The sequence below is a fragment of the Mastigoproctus giganteus genome, chromosome 7, assembly GCF_048544385.1.
Source record: "Mastigoproctus giganteus isolate SK-2022 chromosome 7, ASM4854438v1, whole genome shotgun sequence".
In the NCBI taxonomy this organism is placed as follows: domain Eukaryota; kingdom Metazoa; phylum Arthropoda; class Arachnida; order Uropygi; family Thelyphonidae; genus Mastigoproctus; species Mastigoproctus giganteus.
Window position 1 is genome coordinate 158,441,751 of NC_143581.1, and position 24,351 is coordinate 158,466,101.

The 24,351-nt window shown below is 36.6% G+C and overlaps 1 protein-coding gene across 1 annotated transcript in view; it reads right to left on the reverse strand.

Annotated features, from left to right (window-relative positions):
• LOC150083280 (murinoglobulin-1-like) overlaps positions 1–24,351 on the reverse strand; it is an 892,685-nt gene that overhangs the window by 638,869 nt on the left and 229,465 nt on the right. The window contains exon 11 of the mRNA XM_090378459.1: positions 14,594–14,779. Coding sequence (XP_090234585.1) covers positions 14,594–14,779 — 186 coding nt within the window. The remainder of the gene's footprint in view (positions 1–14,593; positions 14,780–24,351) is intronic.

The window sequence follows — 24,351 nt, forward strand, 5'->3', positions numbered from 1 at the left end:
AGATGGATTCCCCGATTACTGACTGGTTTCCAGAAGGCTGATCGACAACAGAAATCACAAGAGTTGTTAGCCCTGTGCCAAAAAAATGACGAAGACTTTTTCTCTGGTCTAATCACTCCGGATGAAAGTTGGATACAACATTTTGACCCTGAAAATAAAAAGCAGTCCATGGAAATGGTGATATCATGGTTCCCATCCCCCAAGAAGGCAAGGGTCCAAGCATCAGCAGGAAAGGTCTTGCTGACAGTGTTTTGGGATGAAAAAGGCATAATAATGACATTACCTGCCGAAAGGTAGAACAATTACAGGTGCCTATTATGCCAACTTACTCACAAAATTACGGGAGAAAATCAAAACCTGTAGGCGTGGCATGCTGTCCAAAGGTGTGAGAATGCTTTAAGACAATGCCCCAGTTCACACTTCTGAAATTGCAACAACACAAGCAGCCACTTGTGGAATACTTATGAAATACTGCCCCATCCAGCCTACTCACCCGATCTTGCACCATCAGACTTCTCCTTGTTTCCTTCCCTCAAATCATTTCTTCGGGGGGATCCACTTCCCTGACGACAAGACACTCATTTCTGCAACAGAGTCATGGTTCAAAGACCAACCTCACCACTTCTACAAAAACGGTATCCGTAGCCTCATCCATCAATGGGAAAAATGTGTAAATCTGCAAGGTGGCCATGTAGAGAAGGACTAAAATCTGTGCGAAGAATCAACAGGCTAGCACCTCTGCAGCTAGGTCAGGGCGATTCTTTATTGAACCACCCTCATATAAGCACTGTGTACATTTTTTAAAACATACACACTAACAGAACAAGTCAATTCTCAATCAAATTTTTTCTCTTTTTCTCATTCTCAATCTTTTTCAATTTGAAAAAGAAGTTACTTAGGTTTGAGAAGACATCAAATACAAGAGGCAAGTTACAAGAACAACTTTCTAACTTATATGGATTATCCAACAGAGTTTGACTATTTCCTAAAATAGTCATCTGAAAAATTATTGACAGTGCAGTTCTGTATGAACTTTCTATTGCACCATAATATAATAAGTTTCTTGATATTATGATAAAACACAAGCAGAACAATTTTATTAATGATGCAAAGGAAGCCAAACATTTTTTTATTGTAGTTGATTCACCATTGGATTCCAGTCTTATGGATCAAGTGACTTTTATGTTAAGATACTTAAAATTATGTGAGAGATTATGGAACATTTCTCTACTTTCATTTCCATAGAATCATATTCTTCTGAAAATCTGACAAATATTCTTTTACAAAATACGGACACCATGAATTCAGATATTAAAATTGTCAGGGCAAAATATATGATAATGCTACAAACATGGCAGGCAAATATTCAGGCTTAAGGGCAAGGATAAAAAAAGAAAATACAATGGCTCTCTAAGTTCTATGTACTACCAGCCATTCTTTAAATCTTGTTGGAAATAGTGCAGCAGAATCCTGTGAAGGAGCAGCATCATTTTTTGATTTAATTCAAACATACTTTCTTTTTGACATCCACTTCTTGTTGGAATTTGTCATAAAAAAGTCTTTGTGGTAACAGAACTTTAATTAAGTGATAGTGGTTGGTCTGCAAGATGCGATGTTCTAGCTGACTCAAAAGAAAGTCGTGATGTTAAAAAATATTCTACTCAATATTGAGAAAGACAAAACCTCTCAAAAAATCAAAGCAAAATCTTTGGCAAAAAAATTTAATACAAATATGCGATACTGATAAATTTATGAGATCCATTTACCACAAATAATAAATTCTCTAAATAAAACTTTACAGTCAAAAAATGACAATATAATTTTGTCAGAGAGGTAAGAGAGGCCAAAAAGCCTTGAAACAGTGCCAGTGGGTGGTGGTATCCACTGAGAATAAGTAACAATAATAAATAAATAAAATTTCTGTTTATACTCCAGGACGACCAAATGGTCAGAGGAGTTTGCATTATAGATTGAATACAAGAAACAGCACCGTATTCAGTAGTCACGGGCTTGAACCCCGGTCACTCAAGGCACGTGTACTTAGGCACCCGCACGCCTGACCACTAGGCTACGGCGGCCTACAATATAGTCTTCTCTATAGGTGAAGCATTACTTATTCAAGGTAGGGAAATACCATGGCAACTTGTTGTGAAGGTATTCACAATATGAGATATAATTAAAACAATGCATTAAAACTATCTTGGTAGTATAAGTGATGTGTGTGTGTGTGCATTAACCCATGCATAAGTAAACTCCTTCAAACTAAATTTAGAATGAACAAAAAATTCCCAACTGAAACTGTTTATAGAAAATGTGATATATTAGTAGTACAATTAGAAAAGCAAAACAAAAACTGGAAACCCCTTTTAAATTTACTTGTGTATTATTATTACAGAGTTAGATGAATCTAAGAAAACAGTCTATTAATAAATTAAGTACAATACAGGTGTCATCAATAGCAATATTTTACATCCAATTTCTTTCTATGCATCAAGCAATTTCTGAATTCCATCTTTGTATGTAGGAGACTTGTGGTTACACAAAAAATTCCAGTAAGCCATTTGAAACATGCGATGCTTTCAATTGACTTTTAAGAAGGAATCTTTGTGGGGCCTTAAATCAGAGAAGCTCTCTGATTTCAGGCCCCACAAAGATTTCCTCTTTCATTTTGGCGGCAATGATCTTTGGGAATTTCTCACTTAAGTAATGAAATTTTATCGACTGCTTTCACAAAATCCTTCATTAGGCCAGGTTTAATTGTGTAGGTTATTATTTTATTTATTTATTATTTTATTAGTATTTATTTATTTTTTTTTCCTTCTCCTTCTCTGGAGTGGGCCCCCAGAGGAATCAGGCTCACTTTTTGGCGACATCAGGTGGATTAGAGTCTCGAACTGAGACAGTATGAGCATTATGGGACTGGCCCACCTTCCCATGGTGTGGACAAGTACCCAGAATCATCTCTCCAGGTGACTAATACTTCTGGGTAGCCAAGTGGCCAAGCACAACAACAGAACACACACATAATACACACAAACCTACATCACACACATATCTGACCCATTTGTAGTGACACTGTTCTTCACAGAGATACGAGGCAGAGTTGAACTGATGTTCTAGGAGCTGCCCTTTACAAAAACACATGTCCACACATGTGTAGAGGTACAGGTTTATTGCCAAGGCAGCTGATGACTATTAGGTGGCGTTTACTGTGTGCTGGTGTGTTTTACGTGCTGCTGAGTTTTTGCTTTTTCTGGATAATTAAATCTGCAAGTGTCATCTTTTCTTGTTATCAGACAACCATAAAGTGATGTTTTACCTGCCTGTGCTCGTTACTTCGATGTATTCGTCTTTGTAGATAAGTATTTTGCATTTTTTCTAAAGATATGAACATCACAGCCGACACAAGTGTCTTTTTCAGTGTTCAAGATGATTGCTGCCATTGGTCACTAATTGAATAAACTTGTCGCTTTCTGAAGTGCTGGACAGTGAACTGTTTTGGGGTAACTCACTGCCCTCGGCTACATGAGAGCATCGTTCCCCTGATCTTTATTATCCCACAGGACTCTAATTAATTACAGTTTAGCATTAGCATTAGCATTAGTAGAGGCATTTGATGCAAGAAAGCAAGCTTATGCAGCATCAGCCAAAAAAAAAAAAAAAAAACCCACTTCCACTTCACCCCTCTGTTCATTCAAAATACCTGTCCAGCTGAGCCTTAAACTTATTTAGGCTATCAACCTCCACCACAAGGGATGGCAGTCTGTTCCACCAACCAACCACCCGCTGGCTAAAGGCAAATTTCCGCACGTCTATCCTACATCTGTCTTTCCTCAATTTGAATTTATGCCCTCTCAGGTGATTTTTCTGAGCTAGAGGAAGAATCCCATCAGCATTGAGCATGCTTAAACCATTCAAGGCTTTATACACCTCTATCAGATCACCTCACAAAGCAGGTGTTTGCTCTAAACACCTGCGTCACTAACAGATCTTGTTTTTAACAGCTTTTTTTTTTTTTTTTTTAACTGCTGCTTTTATAGAATAACATTATTAGTAATATTTCTAATTGAGAATTATGAGATCTAACATGGATGGAAACACTAACACTTTAAGAAAACCACCCAGTTCGAAGGGTAGAGTTAGTAATTCTCCAAAGACAGTTGGGGAAACTTTATCACAGTTAACTCAAGAAAACCTTAATGGAGAAGGTTCCATTTCTACTCTAGAAGATGGAACTTCTGGAAGTTCTGGAGAAAATGACAAGACAGATAATCTGGATAAGTCACAGGATCCTTCTATCCTGTATGAAAAGATATCCAATATGAGAAAAGATGTAATGAGCTTCCTCATGGGAGAGACCAACAAAGTTCCAAAAAAAAGGCTAGAGATACAATTATTGAAAAATGGTCAAATCTTGAGACTGTCATTACAGCTCTCTTAATTGATAATGAGAGATTAAGAGCTATTAATAAAGAAATCGAAATCCAAGCCAATTTACCAGACAAAATTGTTCAAACTTTTTCAGCAGGAAATATTAATAAAATCGATTGTATCCAGGAATCAAGTTAATCGAACTGCTGAAACAAATACAGCAGTGTATGAGGGATCACAGCTTCAGGTTGCTTCCTCTGTGAGATCATATGCTGTTATTGCTCGTGGGGCATCTTCATGAAGGAAAAATCAGTAAAATCAAGTGAAAATGTTATAATATTATGAGCTAGAAAATAGTAAGCTGAAAACAAGTGTTGAGGTAAAAAAATTAGTATCTAATATTTTAAAGACAGAGTTTAAGAATGTAAAAATAAAATCCTTGAGATTAATGCATAATAAAGGTGTAGTGCTAGAAACTGCTTCCAAGTCTGACCTAGTTGGCATATCTACTTCAGACTCCTTATCCTCTGTGGGCATTTCTACAGGGATTCTTAAGAAAGATAATCCTGCAGTCTTGATATACAACATACCAAAGGATTTAAGTAAAGAAGACATTGTTGAGGATTTATACAATAAAAATCTTAGTGACAGCAAATTCTCACTAGAGGAAGTCAGAAAGGGTACTACTTTCAGATTTACGACAAGATCAAGATCTTCATCGAATGTTCACTAGATAATCAGTTTTACTCCTCGAATTTATAAATGTATCTCAACCATGGACATGATTTTCTTGGCCTGTGGTTTGCATAGACATCAGCCAGTTATGATTGTTACAAAGTGTTTTTTATGCTTTGGATATGGGCATACAGCTCAGTACTGCATCTCCATCTTGTGGGCATTGTGCCAGAAGTGGTCATATCTATGCAGAATGTCCGAATAAATAGGAATCTCCTTGTTGTGTAAATTGTAAAAGGCACAAAAGAAACTTTCGGTTAAAGATCCCAGCTGCTGCAAATATAAAAGACCTTTAGAACTGGCACGACAAAAGATTTCTGATGATTGAATCTGTACAGACTGAAACTGACAGAGATAATAATCAATCTACTATATTTCTACAACTAAAAATGTTATAGATTAATGGCCAAACGTTCGAGAGTTGTAACTGATGAGATAAGGGCATCATTCGATTGATATTGCAGTTATACAAGAACCTCATTCTGTTAAAATAAATAGTGTGTGTGTGTGTGTGTGTGTGTGTGTGTGTGTGTGTGTGTGTGTGTGTGTGTGTGTGTGTGTGTGTGTGTGTGTTATGGGGGTTTAGGGGCACATAAGCTGCCGGGGCTATAGTGCACCTATTAATAGGAAAAAGCTAAAAACAAAGTGTTCAGGTTAACTCCTTCATTTTTGTTACCAAGATCTTTTAGAATTTAAGACATAGTCCATTTCTTTTTATAAAAGAGAAAAATTCATTGATGTTTGCATTCTCGCTAATAATATGTCATAGTGTCATCGGTTCTCGTAGATTTGTCAAAAAAAACAGGATGGATGTTCTGTCATGTTGATAGTGCAGACATTCAATCAGGATATGTTTCACTGTCAAAAGTGCTGAACAGTGTGGACACTTAGGAGGATTCTCTCCTGTCAGTTGATGGAGGTGAGTCCGATATGCATGTCCTATTCGTGGCTTTGGTTCCTGTTTTAATTGGTAGAGTTTATTTTTGGTTTGGGTGTTCCATTGCTCTTTCCACTGTATGAGACATGCTATTTGTATGATGTGATCATAGTCAGAGGATGGGACTGGGGCAGAGGTTAAATCAAAAGTTGTTGGATTTTTGGCAGTTTTGTCAGCTAGTTCATTCCCATTATCCCCGAATGTGCACGAATACAGCAAAAAGTCACTGATTGGTGACTTTCTTCAATTTTCAGTAGGAGACTTTGGATTTGATTTAAGACAGGGTGAATCTTGTAAGAAGAGCTTTGGACTGCTGTAATTGAGCTCAGTGAATCCATGTATAATACATATTTTATAGAAGGGTAGTGATTCACATTTTCTAAGGCTAATTTTATTGCATGGAGTTCTGCTGAGAAGCTGCTATACTCAGGTGGAAGAGCAGCTGAAATGATTGTAGAAGGAAATACTGCCACTGCTCCAACGGCTGAACGTGATTTGGAGCCATCAGTATATATTGGCAAAAAATCAGCATATTTTTGAATATGGCTTGCATGGAGTTGTTTCACATTGATTATGGGTAGGTGATTCTTTCCCCACTTGTGAAGATAAGTATCGCAGGTTAGTTGCGGAGGAGGAGTCCACAGTGGTTGAGAGTAATTCATTACTTGTTGCCTATTGACAATAGGAACATTCCAACTCTGTGTTAATTCAATAAGGCGTAAAGCTGCTGGTCTTATTTTAGTGGGTTTGTTTCTATAGAGATTTTGCAGTGGTGGATTAAAGAGGTATGGATCAATAGAATGCTGCCAGCAACTTTGTATTCGGGCTGCATACTTAAGAAGCAGCGTTTTTCTGCAGAGGTAAAGAGGGGGTTCATTAGCAACAATGTAAAAACTATGAGTAGGGGATGTCCTGAAAGCACCAAGTGCAATCAGCAATGCACTATGCTGTATAGGATCCAGCCATCATAGTGTACTCTTATGGGCAGAATCATAAAGTGGATCACCATAATCCAATTGGGATCTGATCAATGCTCTATATATAAGAGCAACAAAGATGTACAGTCTGTCTCCAAAACAAGGCAGATAAAGCTCTTAGTATGTTTAGTTTTTTGAGGCAGGATGCACAAACAAATTTAATGTGCTCACGGAAATTTAATTTCCTGTCAAGGATTAATTCCAAGAATCTGATGTTGTTAGTCACTGGAATGGTAAAGTTTGACATCTGAAGTCAGGATCTGTATGCATTTTCCGTTGATTACAAAAGTGGATTGCAACAGTTTTCTGGTGTAATAGCAATAGCCATTTAACTCTGTCCACCTTTGGACTTTATTCAAGGATATCTGCAGTTGCTGTTCAGTGGATCTCATGTTCTGAGAATGGCAAGAAATAGAGAGATCATCGGCGTAAAGGTAGGTCTGAACAGTATTTGGAAGTTCTTTTGTGATGGAATCGATTCTAAGGGTAAAAAGGGTTGCACTCAGTACAGACCCTTGTGGCACTCCTTCTTCCTGTAAAAATGTCGTAGAAAGCGAGTTGTAGTATCGAACTCGAAATGAACGATTCTGGAGAAAGTTCCTGATGAATATAGGAAGATTGCCTCATAGACCAAGAGCATGGAGGTCACTTAGAATGCCATGACACCAAGTAGTATCAAATTCCCTCTCTATGTCTATGGAAACCATAACAAGATGTTCATTTTTTACAAAGGCATTATGAATTGCAGACTCAGCATTGATCATTAGATCTAAGGAGGACCTGTTCTTTTGAAAGTCATGCTGATTATTACTAATTAGTTGTTGCGTTTCGATGATCCAAACAAGATGATTATGGATCATTTTTTCAAGTAATTTACCAAGGCAACTGGATAGGGAAATAGGTCTATAACTGTTAGGACTGGTAGGATCTTTTCCAGGTTTCAAAAAGGCAAGAACTATAGGATGATGCCAAGAGCCTGGATAAATATTTTCTATACATATTCGGTTATAGTACACCAGCAATATTTGTAAATTTTTGTCACCAAGGTTTTGTAACATGATATAAGATATTCCATCTGGTCCAGAGTCACTGTTGCATGTTGTTTTAATGGCATGTAGAAGTTCAGAATATTTAAGAGGCTGGTTATACGGAAAGAAAACTGAGGTTCGAAAGTTGATGGCTCGTTGTTCAGTCTTGGTCTTTATTTTCTGAAAATCCAGAGAATAAGTTGATGCCGCCAAAACTTGGGCAAAAGTTTTGCCCAAGGCATTTGCTATGTCCTCAGGAGCAGAGAGTTCTTGCCCATTCCATGAAAGAATTGGTGAAGGAGTGATTAGAAATTTGTCAGAAATCTGCCTGATTTTCTTCCATATTAACCTGCAGTTAGTGTTTCCATTTATGGTAGATGCAAACTGAATCCAAGAATTCTTCTTGGCTTGTCTTTGAATGAGACGTGTTTTTGCCCTTAGCTTCTTGTATTTAATAAGATTAGCTGTGGTTGGGGATCTACAAAATAAATTCCATGCTTTATTTTTTAACTTCTTTGCACTTGTGCATTCTTCATTCCACCAATAGTTAAGGTGCTGTTGGGACTGGGGGTTCGACAATGGAATTGAACATTTAGCTGCAGATAGTAGGTGTGAAGGGATATAATCTGCGGCTTCATCAGTTAATTGTGCTCATACAAAATTCTCATCCAGGGTGACAGCTGACTGAAATTTGACCCAGTTGGCTTGAAAATACTTCCATTTCCTGCAGGGTTGGGCTACTGGTGATTGTGCAATGAGCAGATCAGAAATAATTGGAAAATGGTCACTGCTCATGGGGTTGTCCATAACAGACCATTCCATGATTGGAAAAAGAATCAGGGAACATATCAAGAGATCGATTGCAGATGTTTGTCTAGTTGGTAATTGTATGTGAGTGGGTAGACCTGTATTAAGAACAGTTAGGTTTTACTTATCCAGAAACGTTTCAATTAGTTGACCATGCCTATATAAATTTAGTTGATCCCCATAAGGGGTGGTGGCTATTGAAATCCCCCAAGAGACAGACAGGTGAAGGTAACTCTATTAGCAAGTTTTCAAGATCTTGGTAAGAGAAGGTATGTCTTGGTGGGAGATAGATTGATACTAGTGTTAAAGCAATCTGGGCTATCAAACATACGGCAACAACTTCAATTTTAGTTTGCAGAACAATTTGCTTGGTTGGGATCTTTGAGCTAATAAAGAGAGCCACACCTCCATGGGCAGCATTTGAAGTATATGTATATGGAGGAGTTAGATATGTTTCCTGTAGACAAAAACCAACTGGACAGTAGCGGTTAATTAAATCTTGAATATCATTAAGGTTGCTACGAAATCCTCTACAATTCCATTGTAGAATATAAGGCATTATTGGTGTTTACTAGAAGAAGCTGTATCTGACTGATTTTTTGATGTGACTGGTTTATGGCATTCAGGCTTCGGTTTTTCTTTTTTGGAGAAGAATGGCCGACCAGTAGTAGTGGTGGCATGTGATGCAAGAAAGCAAGTGTATGAGCTTATGCAGCATCAGCCAAAAAAAAAAAAAAAATGTCCATATGTTCTTCTGCATATATCTCTAAGATTGGGTCTTCCTGTCTGGATGAATCAATTGTATCCACAGATGTTTCCTGAATATTCTTTTTTATGTTTGAGCCTCAGTTTTTTGATGTAGCATCAATCATTGGAGGAGGAGAAGGAGATTTCGCAGGTACTGTAAGAGCAGTATTGCTTGCCTGGTTCAAGTGCTTGGGAATGCTGGACTGTTGCTGAGAGAGAACAGTCTGAGCCCAGTCAGAGATTGAAGTGTTGGAGGGGACTGTAACATCAGTTTGGGTATCCACTGATTGATATTTTTGCGCCACACTGGAGTATGTATGTTTAGAAATACTGGGAGAAATTAATTTCCTTGCTTCTTGAAAGCTTACTTTATTTTCCATCTTATATTTTACAATTTTCTTTTCAGTTTTCCATTTGTCGCATGTCCTAGAATAAGCAGGATGGTTGCCTTTACAGTTAGGGCAGGTCATTTCTGTTGCTGAACGATCACTTTGAGTGTGATCAGAGGACCCACAATTGGGACAAACCGGGTTTCCTCTGCATGCCGTTTGAGAGTGACCATATTTTTGGCACTTATATAACATCTCAATGGATTAGGTATGTAGGGTCGAATGTGGCAAAGAAGATAACCTGCTTTTATGGAAGAAGGTAGGTTTGTAGTATTAAAAGTGAGTATAATATTCCTTGTAGGTGTGAGTGTATTGTCCTTTTTAATCCTGATTCTTTTTACTGCAATTACATTTTGCTCCTGAAGTTCTTGACTTATCTCCTCCTCTGAGACATTCAATAGGTCCCAGCCAGATACAAAACCCTTAGATGTGTTTAAGGTACCATGGGGAGTAACTTTAACTGAAATTCCAGCAAAATTTGTGACTTTCAGTAGATGCTCCGAATGTTTCCTGCTGATTGTTTCTACTAGTAGGTCCCCTGATTGCAGTCGCTTGACTGTTTTAGGAAATCCTGCAAGACTTTCGAGGTGTTTCTGGATAAGAAACAGAGAAATGTGGTGAGAGGCTGATCTGTAAGAGAGAGTGCATTATGAGAAATGCAGGAAAATCTGTCTGAGGAGTTGGTTTTAAACCTCTTGGGTTGAGACATGTCATGTTCATTTTCTATATCTGGCCGAGAGCTTGTCGGCTCTAAAGGAGGAAACTCATTGTGTTCCATAATTGCTCCTTGTGGCCTTGGCAGATTAACTGCCAAGTTAAGAATTAAGAATTAATTAAGAATTAATTAAGTGTTAAGAATTTTAAGCTCTACTTTCTCTCTTTTTTTTTTATTCACCTTTCTTATTATTATTTTTTTTAATTCTCCCGTTTTTATTTTTTATTTCTTTCCTTTTCTTGATTCTTCGTTATTCTTTTTCTCTGGAGTGGGCTCCCAGAGGTGTGTTTTTTTTTTGGTTGTCTCATAAACTGAGACCCTAAGCTTCCTAACTACTGGAACTGGTCCACCTTCCCGTAGTGTGGACAAGTACTCAGAAGCACCTTTCTGGGTGATTGCTGCTTCTGGATAGCCAAGCGGCTAGCACAAACAACACATGAATTAACTACACAAACTTACACTACACTTGTCTGGCCCAATTTTACAGAGTCTGTAAAATTACAGTGATACAGGATGGATTTGAACTAATGTTCTAGGAGCCAACTTTAATAATAACACATGTCCACATGTGTAGAGGTAGAAGGAAATCTTCATTGGATCTACTAATGGAATATATTTCATACTACTCTTTCCTGCTTCATATATGCTTCTTTGAGGCTATTCACATCTGATGTAACAGTCTGCAGTAGAACAGCTGTCCCATATGCAGAGAAAATAACAATATTTTGTGAACATTCCTTGCATGCTCATTACCATACCAATGACTTTGAGGCCACCACAGATATTCCATTGATGAGCACTGTATTGAATTGCTTCAAGTAGTGTCTTCATGTTAGAGTATGTCCCTTTAGATGAACAGAGCAGGAAATGGGAATGGACTGCTTTAAGTTCCCATTATGCAAGAGAAAAATTTTCAACCTTTGCTGTGAGGAGTCAGTGAAGAGGCACCATTCAGATACAATGTGTACTTGTGACAATTCCCTAAAAACTCCACTGATATCATAGCAGTAGCAAAGCAGATCACTTACTGTAACAAATGTTGCCAGAACTTGGTTCCTTTTTCAATAGTGAGACATCTTAACATGTTTCTTAACCAAGTGTTTCTGCTTTATTCTCTGGATGAGAAGTTTGATTTTATCTTTGGAGAGGGGCTAGATCTGTAATGAGATCATCCAACTCATCTTGAATAAAGAGTTTGTGCTATTAAGTCTCTTCATTAGGTGTGCATTCAAGATTGGCTGAAGTCATGGGCGTCTGCAGAGGGGGGCATCACATGTTTACTTACTTAAGTTGATAGGCGCAATATGGCCTATGTAGCCTTGCGCCAGAAATCCCATAACAACAACAACAAGCAGAGGGGGGCAAACAGGGCACTTGCCCCTCCCTGGGATCGAGTAAAAAATTCCACAAATTATAATCGTAAAAGTGATTGAGATATGTAATCTTACACCCTCGACCACCATGGGACGCTTTGTCTGCCTTAAAATTTTATTACAGGTTGGCCGGTTTCAGCCCTCGGCGGGGTAACCATAGAACACGTATTTCATCTATTGCAGCAATAAAACAGAGTTCCTGTTTTTGGTTCATTGACTGATATTCCCCAAACTTTACCAGAAGTTTTGGAACATTGCGACTATTTCCCAAAAGTAATCTTAACCAGATTATATGGGCAATGTTTTGCCCATATAATCTGGTTAAGATTACTTTTGTCAGTGGTGTGGCGGCGCCTCCGTAGCCAGGTGGGAAGGAGCAGCAGTGCGTAGCACATGCTTCTTGATTAGACCGGGGTTCGAGCCCGTCACCACCAAATACGGAGGATGCGGAAAGGTCAGGGAATGACCACCGCATATCTCGGAGCAATATGGCCTTAGTTGCTAATGTTCCTAAAATCAAAATAACAACAACAACAACAACAGTGGTGTGGCTTTGCATTTGAGTGCTTGTATCTGTCCTATTTTTAATTTTCGCTGCATCAGGACCACCGCTATTCAAGTCCTCTGCATTGGCGGTTCGATCTGGAGATCGGATAGTGATACTGATCTTTCGATTGATTTGCCTTTGCGGCGATTTGTCTAGCAATCGAAATGCAGCGATTCCCTGACCATTATTGGCCTTGTGGTCCCCTGTTGAGATGGGGCATAATGGTCAGTCTATTTCTGTTTTGTTTTGTTTTATTTTATTTTATTGTAGTTGTTCACATCTCTGCTCGTGATATTTCACATAAATTTGGACCTGGTGCCTGTCAGAGGGGGTGCCGTTAAATTTTATTTAATTGGCTATTCAAAATTTAATTGATTATATTTTATTATCTTTGTATTTAGGCTTTCTAAATTATCTTCGAGAGTTTCTGCTGCAATAATTTTATTCTCTTCCCTCCCTGTTGGTTTGATCATTACGTATAATTTTCAATTTTTATTTATTTTTATTTTTATTATTTTAATCATTATTCTCACTTAAGTTTATATCTCAAGCGTCATGTAGAGGAAAATGCCCTTTGCTGCCTCTGATGTATGCTTTATCCCTTTTTTAATGTAAGATTCAGTTTTCAATTATTTCAAACATTATTCGAATATAAGTATATATATATATATATATATATTTTTTTTTAATTCTTGTTTCCTTTATATTGAAAATTTATATACATTATGTATGTGTTTTTGTATTGATGCAATACTGTATTCTATAATATACTTGTTTAATTAAATAATTATTTATTTAATTCATGTAATTAATTAAATTGATGTAATTATTTGTCTCCAAGCTTTGCTCCCCCATCCCTGGAAAATTTTCTGTGGACGCCCATGGCTGAAGTTATCAGGTCTCTGCCAATTTCACTTTTATTGCATTCCATTTTGTTTTCTAAAGAATCCAGTTCATGCCATGGATATAGCAGAATTGGCATACTGTCATATTGAGGGACTGATCTCATCACTGAATCTAGGTTTGGAAAAACAATCTCGTGCTTATTCTTCATTGAGAATCCAGTTACAGTCACATTATGAAAGTATCAATCACCATCATAGGTATGGCAAAAATCACCTTTTCCTTTTGTGTAACTAGTCACATTATCCATTTGAATAAGCAATACAAATAAAATCTGGTGCTCACTCCTTATTCTGGTCATCTCACCTAGAGGGCAGCCAAAGTAAAACTGGTAAACTTTTCAATTATAAGTCATGATTATATGCCGCTGTGATTTAGTTATAAAAAATTCACACACATACCAGAATTTGTTGGGGTGATTTTTATACTTAACCATGATAATGAATGTGTTTCAATAATTCATTAGATCTTACCAAGCAATTTAGAATCAATAATTAAATTATGAAATAACAAGGAAATTGAATGGATATAGTCAAACAATTTCATAAATATGAATGTATAAACAATAATAATAAATAAATAATTATATCCATGTAGGTTGGTTAAACTGGAATGAGAGTGCTATATGTTCATGTAATGTGTCCACAGACTTTTTTCCCCTGATAAAAAATACTTGTTGACTATCCCCCCCCATACTTCTCTTTCAACCCATGCACAGTACTAAGTACTATAGGTTTTAATACCTTCCGTGTTTGGGGGTTCCATAAAAAAAAAAAGATACATGAATGAAGAGGGCTTTGGTTTTTATGGTGCATTGGCGACTGATAAGTCACCAATGCACCATAAAAACCAAAATTGGACTTGGTGCATCATAAGGCCATGATGCACCAAGTCCAATTGCAGGAGGCAATTAAGTCACAAACACTGTAGATAGGTACACTTACACAGCCTAAATCCTGAGAGTCAAAGAAACTTATTAGTTAACAGCAAAAAAACCCAATTAATTAAAATGCAGTACACATAGCTTTTCTTTAAACAATTGTTTCTTGTTATTTATTTCTTACCTCTATTATCATTCTTATAATTGAAGGATCTTGAGGAGGTACAGTGAAATGAATAATACCTAGAATATTTGATGTAAAATTCCTACATATACGCTTCTGCCATGTCCAACTTTGTTTTCTAGTAACTGCACATATTTCCACTTTTTCATTTGCTGTTATTCTTTTGTCAGGCGTTGTAACTTCAAGCTGCAAGGAGAAGAACATTTTGTATATTTCTAACAACTACAAAATTATGTTAGTAATTTACTGTGCTATCAACCTCTTTATGCTTAACCTTTTCAACACTACACACACACACACAGATCACATGTGTGATTTTTTTTCACATGTGGGCTCTGGTGAATACATAGACAGATCTATGGTTTGAAGCTTGCTTCAAACAATATGTTCCTGTAATGTACAATTGTCTTAATATTTCTATTATATGCTACCATCTCTTATCTGTATTTCCAATTAATTGCAGTCACAGATAATAGATGGCAGCAAGAAAATATTTTGGAAAATTGGAGGAGAAGGTTACACCTGTTCACCTCAGTTGTTTCTGATTTGTACTTACAAACGCTGAAACTAAAAGATTTCTGTGGAATTCAGATCAAAGGAAGTGTACCGTACTACAAGTACAAACCCCAGGCAGTACTAGAGACCCCCAAAGAACATTTTTGGTGTTAAGCAATAAATTCAAAATATGACTACATTAATAATTTAAGCATTTCTGTATAAAGTTTTCATTTTCATAGCAATTTTGCAATGAAAATTTTCCACAAAGGACCCACAAATGCATAAGTCAAAGTCAAAGGGTTAAAATTTAGAAACTCTACCAACTGGCTTAATAAAAGAAAATGTTTTTAGTAATAGAATAATTAATGTTTTATACACAATTGTTACTCATTGTGTTAAGGTGAGGATTAATTCATCTTTTTATATATATATATATATACACACGCACACACACACACACACACACACACACACACACACACACACACACACACACACACACACACACATATTTGAATCAATTCATACCACTGTGTGGCAATTGTTATAGCAGTACCCAATTATCTTATTTTGTATAAATAGATTTGATTTTTTTTTTTTTTTTTTTTTTGACACTCTTTGCACTTGTTTAGGGTCTCAAAATTTAGGGATGTGCAATTATAAGAACCTGATATAAAAATAAAATTAAAAGGGTGTATAATTTTATTTTTGCCTTTCCAAAGTATTTACAAAGACGTGGATAGGTATAAAATTTTCTAATTAATCAAGTATTCAAAATTAAGTATTTTGAAATTACTGAACATCATTCAAATTATTTGAAATATTTTTGATATCTCAGCTTTTGCAACTGATTTTTTTTAAAAACTTTATTTTTTTTAAAGTATGGCAGCACTTCAATAAAATATGTTCATATGCTGTAATTATAAAATATGATTGTTTTGGCTCTCACAGAAGGCTAAGAGTATATTTACTGTGTGGTAACTTGGGCTCAGCCAATTACTCATTTCAATCACAACATCAATGGCATCTATCCCAAAATTCCATTTTGTTTTCTAAAGAATGTAGTCCGTGCCATGGACACAGAAGAATTAGCATACTGTCATCATGAGGGCCTGGTCTCGTTATGGTAATAGTACAGATAACATGAACTCTGGCAGTGCCAGCGTACACTGTTCATATCCGGAATTGTGCAGCACTCTTTGAATGTTTTTTCAGGACTTTTTTCCAAAGCTTTTTCAGAACTTCCATCTATTACTGAGCATCGACAATAGTTCCACAAAGACATCCAGTCTCAAAACAATTCCATTGGCATTAAAGAAAATGTATAATATATTCATCATGACAGGATGAACAGCATATGAATAGAACATTCATCGTTACATATCTTCCTAGCAGATCTGGTTTGTTTGATTTTTTTTTGTGTTAGGAATTGATGTCTACTTCCATAATGAACTTTCTTGATTTCTTTTGATGAAACAAAGCAAGATCAAGTGGAACATAATTTTCTGATTGGCCCATAATAGCTACAACAGAAAGTATGGGTTTTTTTTAAAAGTAGTAATGATTACACAAAGCATAGCATGTTGTCATGTTCATAAGTAATTAATAACTTTAAAAAAGATTTACTGTTGTTATATATCTTTTCTTCAAAGTAAATATATAATATTATATATTAGTACAAAGTACAATTTAGAGAGACTTAAATACCCATACATTATTAAAACTAATGACATTCATTAATTTAATAGGTCCATAAATGAATACATCTCAAATATGAAAGGTGTTAAAACCTATAGTACTTAGTACTGTGCATGGGTTGGAGATTGAGAAGATGGAAGAAGATACTTCTTGATATTAGCCTTAAATTTCTGCAATTTTAATTTTCAGGAAATAAGTGTTAAGGAAGATTGTTCTAGAAAACAGAAGTTGAAGGAATAAATGAGGAAGAAGAAAAGTTGGTTCTTTAAGTTTTAAGTTGGAGAGTAAAAGGATGCTGACTGGCTGCAGCACATGTTCAGACTATTTTGGAAGAGAGGAGGGGAGGAATTAAAGAAGCCAATTCAAAAGCATAGTGCCCATGGATGTATCTACAGAAAAAGAATGCAGCCAAAACAAAACATCTATAAAAAAACAGAGAGTAAAGAGAATTTGTAAGAGATGGGTCATTAATTAACCTAACTGCCCTCTCTTGAATGGAGTCTAGAAGTCCAAGTGAGAATATGAGGGCACTGCCCCTCATATTCTCACTGGGAACAATATTCCATGGTAGGATGGATTTGAGATTTGTACAGAGTGAGCAGCTGTTTAGAAGAAAAGTAACACAAATAGTGAAAGAGAAGACCAAATTTTTTAGATGCAGAGGAAGCAATATTTATGATATACTAATGCCAAGAGAAATAAGAAGTCAGGGTAATCCCTAATAGAGATATGTGACTGTGTCTAGAAATCTAAGTGTCAACAAAGACGAGCATAAGAATCCTTTTTGCAAGCTTTAAGGCAGGAGACTGACTTTTTGGACTGATATTAACTAAGTTGTCTTTGCCCCACTGAAGAATTACCAGGAGATCAGCATTTAAGGAATTGGTAAATGGATATTTGAGAAGTTGAAGCTGTTTATGCAGGGTAAGATTTCTCAAACTGGAAGGTGGAATGCAATGTGCTATCATCAGCAAAATTATGGATAGGATTTCCAGTCAGTGGAAGAGTTCATTAATATACAAGAGGAACTGGTGGGTGAAAGAATTGAACCTTGGAGAGCACCAACATTAGTGGAGAAGTTAAAAGACAGAGAGCCATTCTACCAACATGCACTGAGCAGTCAGAAAGAAAACTGGATACCCAATTACAAAACACAGTTGGTGGACCATAAAATGAAAGCTTATATACCTTTATGCCAAACACGATCAAAGCCTTTGAAATGTCAAAAGCAACTGCTTGAGTTTCACTAAACTTTTCCATTGAATTTGTCCATAGATGGATAATATAAGCCAGTATATCTCCAGTGGATCAACACTGACGGAATCCATACTGGTGCTCACTGATCAGATGGAAGGTTTCTAGATAGTTTTAGAGTTGGCAGTTAATGGATTTCTCCATTACTTTAGCAAGCGACACTGTATAAGCTTGTTTTCTTGGATCATATGGCACTACTAATGTCAATACTACTGCTAAGTGTAGAGTAAGTGCAATGGGATGATAATTGGATGTAGGGATTTTTCATCCTTTTTAAGACTGGCTGGATATGAGTAAGTTTTCAAGCAGAAGGGAAAAATCAGTGAAATAAAGAAGTGTAAAAAAAGTGACACAGAACAGGCTCAGGAGCACAGGTTTTAAAATGCCATCAGGAACCAGGTCCTGATGATATTTCAGAAATACCATCAGGACCTGGCACTTCCTTAGCATTAAGACTGTTCAAAATTCTTCTAACATCCTTTTAATGGAAGACCATTAAATTTAATGGAGTTTTCTGGGAATGGTAGGAAGTAGTTTACCAAGATCATTGAGTTAGATGATCTTGGTAAACTACTTCCTACCAAGAGTTAGAGATGAGAAAAAGTTACAGCCAATAGCTTGGCAAGAGACAAGCTTTTGAATCTTAGCTTCTGTTCAAAATCTAGTTTTTACAGAATAATAACTGCTTTACAATTGTTGAAGGCTTTGATGCAGGCAGAAAATGAACCTGGATATTTGTATGCAAGCCAATTACAATATGCAACATTCTTAATAAATTAAAACCACAATGATATTATTTTAATGCATAATATTCAATAAATTCTTCAAAATATAAAAGGAATAGCATACATGAAAATAAGCAACTCTGAACCAAACTTAATACATTTTGTCACATAGTTAACGATCACTATTTAATTGGCCAACCTGTTTTTGATGACTACCTTACATCAATTTACAAGCTCTTAATCAGCTGCTGAACTTCATTAATGGATATAATATGATGTCAAACTTTAACAGTTTATTTGATAAGCTCAGTTTTGGAACATGGATTACATTTTGATAACTCCCAACCAATTTTCTTCTGCAGACTTTCAGTTTGGAAAACATCACTCATGAACATGACAGTAATGTACTTATGAACATGACAGTATGCATTACTCATGAACATGACAGTATGCATTACTTATGAACATGACTATGTATAACCAACTAAAACACATGTGGTGTATTATTGTAATTTCCATCTGGGTTTCAATTTCAGCAACCATAGTTTTCAACTTTACACACAGTCCTTCTTTGAAATTTACACACTTTACACACTTTACACACACACACACACACACACACACACACACACACACACACACACACACACACACACACACACACACACACACACACACAACAGGAATAGGCACAACTTCAAAACAACATGCAATAATAATTATTTTTAAGCTTTGCAAAGTCATATCCCATTTTTCACCTCTTTTGCAATCTTAAGCTATTTTGTCCATTTCAGCTATAACTTATAATACCTTTCAGGTATTATAAGTTACAGTTGATACTACTACTTTAAATAACACCTATATTTTTCCTTTTTTAAAACTGAGAATTCTCTATTGAATATCACCAAAATGATTCCCATATGTCAGCCAGCGAGTTAAATGCAATAATTCGCAGTTAGTCTGCAAAAAATTACAGCAGCAACAATATTCACTAACATTTCACACATAAAATGGCAATTTTTTTTTCCTTTTTCAAATCCTTGTGCCAACAGAACACACTGTGGCACCAAGCCTACTGAAAGAAAATACTGAATGCACACAGAAATTTATTCTCATCCCTAGTAATCAACTGCAATGTAGGTGAGTATAAGAATAACAAACTTTGCTACATAAACTGATGAATTGAGTATAATATCAATCCATAGGAGTTTTGTTTAAAAAACTGAAACAAAATGATTGCTTACAGAAGTCCAAGTTGCTACCATCATCTTACATAAATGTCAGCTATGATAATGTACCATTTGAAATAACATGGTTTCTGATTAAGTTGTCTGCCAGTTCTTAGTTTCACTCTCCACATCCATGGAAATTGAAACTAAGAACTCGCAGAAAACTTTGACATGTCATCATACTTGATGAATTTTTAACTTAATAATTCAAACGAAAAAAATAATAATTTATCTTTTTTTTTTCCAACTACATTTTGTTATGCTCAAAATACTATACAAGGCCAAATTGACATATTGGAAACAGTGGGTCTCAATGGAATAATATTTCACCGAAAAACAAAGCTCAATAAACTTCAAATGACTTAATTTGAAGAAACTTAAAAATTATAAAAGTTTTAAAACACCATGTGAAACAATTCATGTTAGTATTACAATGGCCAAAGGATGCAAGGAAGCAAACTAATCAGACTAAAGATGGAGGGAAAAAACCAAAGAATATTTATATAAATATTCTTCCCGATGTCAGAAAGCATCCATCTAGTTTCACCTTGAATATTGCCAAACCCTCCACCTCGACAACTTGCAAAGGCAATTTATTCCAAAACAGGATGTCTGAAATGAAATGAAATAAAATTCATGAGATTAGTCTTCTATTACCGCCTATTTCTGTCCCTTGGTTCTTTTGTCGCCTGCCAGTGATAAGACATCTCCCTTGTTCATTTTCCAATTCCCACCAGGGTTTTATATACCTTAATGAGTTCATGCTCCTAAGATAACTAGCAGCCAAACTTTGCAGAACATCTCTTCTAAGCCATTCTTTATACAGCAGCATTTAGCACTTCTTACCAATCTATTCAGTCCTCTTTGAACCCTCTCTAGGAGTCCCATATCTGTTTATAAGTGCAATCTACACCTGAATACAAAAATTCTAAGTGTTGTTTCACCACAGCCTTATAAAGGAATAATGACATACTTTTTCCCTACTTGCAAAGGTCGAATAAATTATCAAAAGACACCATAAATCACAACTGTTTAAGCTACATTCAGTTCAAGACTGGCACAACACAGGTTTTTTTCAGCCTATGACACAAATTCTATTTGTTTACTGAATTTTCTTTAAAAAAAATCTAATAATAAAAAATCTTTGTATTATTATGAATTTTGATTATGTTTAATAGCATATATGTGAGAATTCAATTCTGTTTGTGTGTAGTTCCTGTTAAACTATAGTTATGGTAATATTCTCATGTGACAGATGATGTGGAATTAGCTTATTATGAAACATGGAATTAATGTATTGGACTAGACTAACAATCCTCTTGGCAGGTAATAAAATAACACAATATTGTTTGTTTCCTGTATAGAAAAGTTATGATCTATGTGATTTTTCAATGAGTTAAAAGAAAACAAAACCGAATTATATTAGTACTTCTGAAAATTTGGTGTAACTGACTAGCTAATTGGATATGATATGGAAGAACTATGTCTGATTTTCATAAGAATGCTATCAAGCTTGTTTTAAAGTGTCTGCAATTCTGCCCAGACACGATAGGAGGGAGTATATGATGAGAGCCTTGTCGATCAATTCGGCCCTGGAGGGATTGTGCAAGGCTCAAGGGGTAGAATTTTTTTCAGCCTGGACTGTACTTGTTAACAGGAGAGATTGCTTCTACAGGGATGGGATACACTTAAATAGAAAGGGTGCAAGAATTTTTGCTGATGCTGTCGAGGCAGTGTTAGGTGGGTCGGAAAACTGCTAGTTGGGAGGGGATACAAGGACTAATAGATAAACAGTAGCCACTGGCAGAGGTGGAAGTGATTCTTGCACTGCTTCTATTGAAATGAGCAGAAGCCTGAAAAACAAGATGCAGGATATTTCAGAAACTGCTGGGAGTCATTGCGGTACAAGTAAACACATGGATTGTGTTAGGGTAGCTAAGAATACAAACAGGTGCATGTATACCTGCGTGTACACCAATGCTAGGAGTTTGGTAAATAAATTTGATGAATTTGAGGTATTGCTCAAAACATCAAAGGCAGATATTGTTGGGATATCAGAGACGTGTCACACAGATATAAGGAATGCGGAACTGAAATTTGGGGAATACAATGTGTATAGAAAGGATAGACAGGACAGGAGGAGAGGAGGGGTTATGCTATTAGTTAAGAAACACAAAGTCCAAGGAAGTGAAGCCAGTCGACATCGATGGACAGGGCAGTGTCGAGTGAGTTTGGTGTGACATAAGCATAGGGAAATCAAAATTGAGAGTAGAAGTGTACTATAGGCCTAATGACTCTGATGAGTATGACAAGATATTGTACAGGGAAATAGAGTGGGCCAGTAAATCAGAGAGTCTTATAATGGGGGATTTTAATTTCCCAGATATTGACTAGAATTGTGGCTGGTCACTCGCACACTAGCAAGGCTTTTGTGGATTTATTGGATGATTGCTTTCTACATCAGCATGTTTGTGAGGCAACAAGAGGGAGCAATACTCTTGATCTGATTATCAGTAGTGATTCTTCATGCATTAAGAATCTGCAGATAAATGAACCACTAGGTGGCAGTGATCACAGTGTGTTGAAGTGGGATTTACTCAAGGAGGTAACTACCATCAGAGGTAAAGGGAAGGGTTTTTGTTTTCGTAAAGGCGACTATGATGGTCTGAGACAGTATTTAAATTCTATACAGTGGGACCAACTGATGATGTTACCAACAGCAAACTCAAAATGGGAAGCATTCAGGGAACTAATCTTGGAGGCTACCAGGCTTTACATACCAACTAAGAAATATTGTTCAAGGTTTAGGCCTAAATGGTTGTCAGATGAACTAATGAGACATGTGGCAGAGAAGAAAAATGCATGGGATACATACAAATTAATGGGTGACATGGAAGCCTATGATAGATATAAGTTGGTCTGTAACCAAGTCACAAAGGAGATTAGGCAGGCAAAGGCAGACTACGAAAAATCCTTGGTAAAGGATGCAAAGAAAAACAGAAAAGAATTCTTTACCTATTTAAACTCAAGAAGGAAAGGGATGAATCAGATTGGTCCACTGGATATTGATGGTTCAACAGTTGAGGATCCTGCTCAGGTGGCTAACAATCTAAACGAGTATTTTGCATCTACATTCACGCATGAGGAGTTATTCAGGAAGGAGAATGATGTAGGTAAAGTAAACATTGGCAGTAAGCTGGATGATTTTGTAATAACTGAGAGGAAAGTGGAGGAGAAATTGTTGAGGATAAACATAAAAAAGGCACCTGGGGTGGATGGGATCTATCCAGTTATATTAAAGGAGGCAGCAAAGGAAGTAAGCAAACCCCTAACCATAATTATGAGAGCTTCTTTGGACTCAGGGGAGGTACCCATAGACTGGAGATGTGCAAATGTAACCCCAATTCACAAAGGAGGATCAAAGGCTGACACAAGTAATTATAGACCTGTTAGTTTAACTTCTGTTCCAGGTAAATTAATAGAGGCACTGGTTAAAGAAGCACTGCAGGATCATCTAGACAAGAATTCAGTTATAGCTCAGACGCAGCACGGTTTTGTTAAGGGCAGGTCTTGCCTGATCAGTTTGATTGGATACTATGATGTAGTCACAAAAGAACTGGATGCAGGGAATAACTTTGATATTATATATTTGGATCTTAGAAAGGCTTTTGATACTGTTGCACATGGAAGACTGCTGCACAAATTGGAGCAGTGTGGCATTGGAGGCAAATTGCTGCTATGGATAAGGGGATGGTTGAGTGGCAGAAGACAGAGAGTGGTAATCAATGGACACTGCTCAACGTGGACTAATGTTATTAGTGGAGTTCCTCAGGGTTCAGTGTTGGGTCCGTTGTTGTTTTCGGTGTTTATGAATGATATTGATGATGGGATATCAAGTTTAATGTCCAAGTTTGCAGATGATACAAAGGTTGGCAGGGTTGTTAAGGACACTACTGACGCTATGCTGCTGCAACAGGATCTGGAAAGGTTGAACAGATGGGCTGAGAGGTGGCAAATGAAGTTTAACATTGACAAATGTAAAGTACTACATATGGGAAACAGTAACCCCAGAGCAACATATCAACTCTGCAGTACTACACTGACAGTGGTGGAGAATGAAAAGGATCTGGGGGTAATTGTGCAGGCAGATATGAAGTTCTCTGAGCAGTGCAGACGAGCTGCAAGAGTAGCTCATGGTGTCTTGTCAATGATATACAGGAATTTTTCTAGCAGGGATAAGGAGGTGATTATTCCCTTGTATAAAGCAATGGTTAAGCCACATCTTGAGTACTGTATACAGGTCTGGAGGCCTCATTTCAAGGAAGATGTAGAGCTGCTGGAACAGGTACAGAGA